We start from the raw sequence: 4,235 nt of genomic DNA, 5'->3' as shown, positions 1-4,235 counted from the left end.
AGCGGTAATTATTAGTGATAATTTTTGAATTTACATGATCGTGACTGAACCGCTTTGTGGCCTTGATTATTTGGTTAAACTGTGATGAATTTCCTAAAAATCTACCTGCCAAACAATTTTGTAGTGCAGTAAGTCGAACTCTAAGAAAGCATGGGATTATATGGTTAAGTTTAAGATGTCGACACGCTGGGGTGTGAAACGCGCAGATTGATGGCATTCGTGCGCCACGGTTTCGGTTGCCACGGAAGCCAGTGTACTACCGAGTGTTTGCAAAAATATCTGTACTCAGATGTCCAATCAATGCGAAGCAACTCCCACTAGTTAGTACCTCGTACCGAGACATATCTAAAAAGGTGCCGCTGAATACGTGGTCGGTTGTTCCCTGAAAAATTAATTTGCACAATTACGATGCTTGTATATAACGTTGAAGTTGAACACGTTTCAACCGTGTTGAATACACTGTGAGTTGAGGAGAGCCATATTGGAAACGTGTTTGTGGTTTATACTTATAGATATCAAATATTGGCCTTCAAACTTGAAACACTACAGACAACCCAAACAGCCATATGTGATCCAATAACCACCGAACATAAGCTCACACGCCCTAAGGTTGTGCACTTAAGTCGGATGTTGCTTACACCAAATGCCCTGGTGGTAGAACGTTAGCACAAAAACTTCAAAATTAAGATGACGGATCGATGGGATGAGGCCGTACACCTGGTGCCATATGTACACTGTCTACGATCTGATTCACTTGACGTTCACAATATATGTTTGCCTCCATGTGTGATTGAAGAACAGCTGTTGAGAAGCTTTGCAGGTACTTCTCAAACCCCGAAAACCAGAGCTTAGATGCATTTTTTACGCTCTACTGTGGTGAGTTCCGAACTATTAAAACTAGAGCACGGCGGTTAAGGGGACAGCCTAAAATTCCGCGTCTGCCAAAGCAGCTTGTTTGAAAATTTTACGTGGGATTTTTTATACTTCATTTCGTTTTGTGTAAGGCATACCATCAAAACACTTCGTAATCCAGTAGCATCCATCCATTCACGCGACATCCACAACACTTCGGTCATACAGAGCATTGGCAAGAAAACCAGCCCAACGATAATAAAGCGCACTGCGCGAAATTGGTAGGAGCGAAACGGGGAATATGGGAAAAGCTCTTCTTAACTGAAACAGAGAAAAGGACTCAGGCTAAACGAAATTTAGCACATCTCAAATCGGGTTGTGCAGCCCACTTGTTGTCATTTTCGTGGTGACCATGACGTCGTAGATCGTATGTAGCATTGGGCTTGGTTATCACAAAATTTTTACCATGTAATATCTTTGTAATATTAGTGATGAATTTCTAATGAATTTTTGGCTACTATTAATTTGCAGTGCTGAAAAAAGACCACACAGAAGCGAGAACCGCTATTAAAAAATCATAGAAGAAAGTACAAGACTCACCCGCAAAACCTAAAAGTGAAAATGCCCTCTGCTATGCTGCCCGTGGCGAGGAGATGATCAGTCAGAGTAATTTTGAATATATCTCCTCGTTTGTGATCTCCTTGAGGTTTCCTCATTCCAATTATTCCGTCGAACCCTTCGCTTGTGTCCACAGAAATCGAAGAGTAGATCATTTCAACGAAGGCAAACTGCTCAATGGGGTTACCAGCAATCTAAAAATAGTGTAAATAACTTTGGTGGGCTTACTGAAACAGTATCCATTACTACGTTTCCCCTGTATCTTTCACCGCTGTAGCTTGTTCTGTATTCTCTCTCCAGTGAAATCCGTGTCGGGGAGTTTTTGTCATATTTTATTCGTCTTGAAAACAAGTGCGGCGCAGACCGACTCGATGGAAGCCACCGCGTAAATCCTCCGGTGTCAAACATTACCCTAAATTGTTGATGTCCAATTTGAATGGGGCCGTAAGCATTGCCCTATGAAAAGGAATGAAAATATACACGTTTCTAACGAACGTACTGCATCGTCACTAAAAAGGTCAACGGATAACAAATGGGCCCATGTCAATCTGTAAGGTTGTTGCAAAGTCGCATGTATCACTCACTTCGTCGTCAGGATTGGTAACCAAACTGAGAATAGCAATAATCTTTGAATTTTCCGTTCAGACATAGCAATTTAAATCGCTGGATGAGTAGCTAGAATTTTAGACATATTGGAAAATCAGAATTTATATCCATTTTGGGTGTATAATATTAAGAGTTGGAAGCGATTATTAGCATAAACGTGGAAATCATGTGACATAACCATGTGTCAGCTTGTGATAAGTGAGAATTCGGAGTTTGTGATATTCGACATATGACGCACCATTTATTTTTGGCAACATTCATTGGCTGTGAATTTGGTCAGTGGTAATAAGGTGTTTCGTACACACTGTGTATGCTAGTGGTTAACTACTATCTTGTAGTATCCGCAAACATCGAGATAATCCAGAAGACTTTTGATGTGTTTTCTTAGAACCACAATCCCAATAAAAGCAGACTAGGAATGCCTGAAAAAACTAGGTTAAAATGTGATTATATAATTTTAACACAATTTGATGTTCAATATAGAAAGCTTGGAGTTGAACACTAGTTGTTGACTGAAGTCAAATTTTGAAGAACGAAGTTTTACAACCACCGGAATGCGAGCAAAATGTAGCGTAGTGTAGTACATCACTGTCCTAGCCGACCACGTGTCTCGCGGGATAACAAGGTCAATTAAGTGTAAAAACTGCGTTAATGATAGTTTCTTCAACCAATCACCTTCTTCAGAAGATCAAATTTACAACACAAATAGGTAAACCACCATCTTGATTAAAACAACGCGTGTAAAACGGCGCCTCGGACACTTTTTTACACGGGCTTCAAAAGTATACAATCACTGTGTCTGGATGGGAATTTCTGTTAGTTATTTCAGTTAGCATTTGTCACCAAATTTGTTGCTCAGTAACTCAACTTAAGCGCGCTAGAAAATGAAATCACAAAAACATGCACAGGCTCCCACGAAAAGGCAGTTTATAACTACGAGAAAGCCTTAAAGAGAGGATACAACTGAGTAATTTGAGCTGAAATAATTGATTCAAACAGGCTTGTATGCAACGTGTGTGACAGAGACTTATAGTCTGATGTGGCTGTTAGAATAGGCCTGAATTGGGACGTCATTCACAAACCGGTGACTGTTAGTAGAAAAATCACGCTAATATTTTCTGCACATGCGGAGAGCGTGAACAAAAAAGTCTGGAAGACACCAGATTGCGTACATGCAATACTCCCATAAACCAAAGCCCAATACCAAACAACATGTCGCGGGAAGAGTTGGGTGCACTGAGGCTTCTGAAAAAAGAAGAGTCAACCCATCCTACCAAAGAAAACAAGGTAATTGCATCGGTTGTCACGACACGGAAGGACCATCATAAAACACCTGAATATAAAACACTGGATATTTACGGGGAACTACAACGGAGCTAAGAAAGACCAACTGTTTGCAAGACCGAACCTTCGGGTAGTAAGCACCTACTACAACCAAAACTCCAAATTCAGTAGAGCGTGGTTGTGTTCACCTTAGCAGAAGTCCGCCATACCCGGAAAATTCTATAGGTCAATGAAATACATCAAACAAGTGCCCTCATACGTTCCTTCATGAGTTATTTCACTAATACTAATTGCCAATTATCTAAATGTTTAGGCAGTTCGTTGATGCCTATATTTCTGAGGGTGAAAGGACGGTTACGTTCGAGCTAACATCTGTTTAGACTGATATGTAATTTAACGCTTGTTTATAACTTTCTCCCACCGTTTTATGAGATGATATAACTAAGATCTAAATTAATCTTGCACCTGGCTGCGATACTTTCACGGTATGTTTTACAACCATGCCAGCTACACAACAAGAGGTCTTATGCCATCCAAAAGAAGAGTGGAGAAGTATGAAAGAGAGCGAGCATACAACATACAACAACTGGCCTATAGTCTGTCCGTTAATACCCGTCACGAATTCGCGGTGGAGATTTACAGAAAGCGCGCACATGCAGACAGGTATTGTCATGTTAGTCTTTAAATCTACAGCAGATCAAACAGACAATTCTGTGTTCTTTGGTAAATCATATCAAAAACAGTGCTCGGATTGGCCCATTTGGACGGGTGCACTGGAACAACTCAGCGGAGAAGTTAACGCCCTAACATAGCATGTGAAAGAGTGCTACTCAAAACGGTGAAACAGAGAGTAAAAGCGTTCAGTTAGCCTGTTT

General features: G+C 40.7%; 1 protein-coding gene across 1 annotated transcript in view; it reads right to left on the bottom strand.

Moving 5' to 3' along the window:
- Positions 1-3,321, bottom strand: part of T265_12845 (hypothetical protein) — a gene marked incomplete at both ends in the record, with an annotated part of 7,715 nt that extends 4,394 nt beyond the window's left edge. Inside the window, 3 exons of the mRNA XM_009165806.1 lie at positions 1,453-1,664; positions 1,699-1,926; positions 3,184-3,321. Of these exons, the coding sequence (XP_009164070.1) occupies positions 1,453-1,664; positions 1,699-1,926; positions 3,184-3,321 (578 nt within the window). The remainder of the gene's footprint in view (positions 1-1,452; positions 1,665-1,698; positions 1,927-3,183) is intronic.
- Between the last annotated feature and the right edge of the window lie 914 nt (positions 3,322-4,235).

Source organism: Opisthorchis viverrini, assembly GCF_000715545.1.
Source record: "Opisthorchis viverrini unplaced genomic scaffold opera_v5_18, whole genome shotgun sequence".
In the NCBI taxonomy this organism is placed as follows: Eukaryota; Metazoa; Platyhelminthes; class Trematoda; order Opisthorchiida; family Opisthorchiidae; genus Opisthorchis; species Opisthorchis viverrini.
The sequence above is the reverse complement of the archived record's forward strand: the minus strand, read 5'-3'. Positions and strand labels throughout refer to the sequence as shown.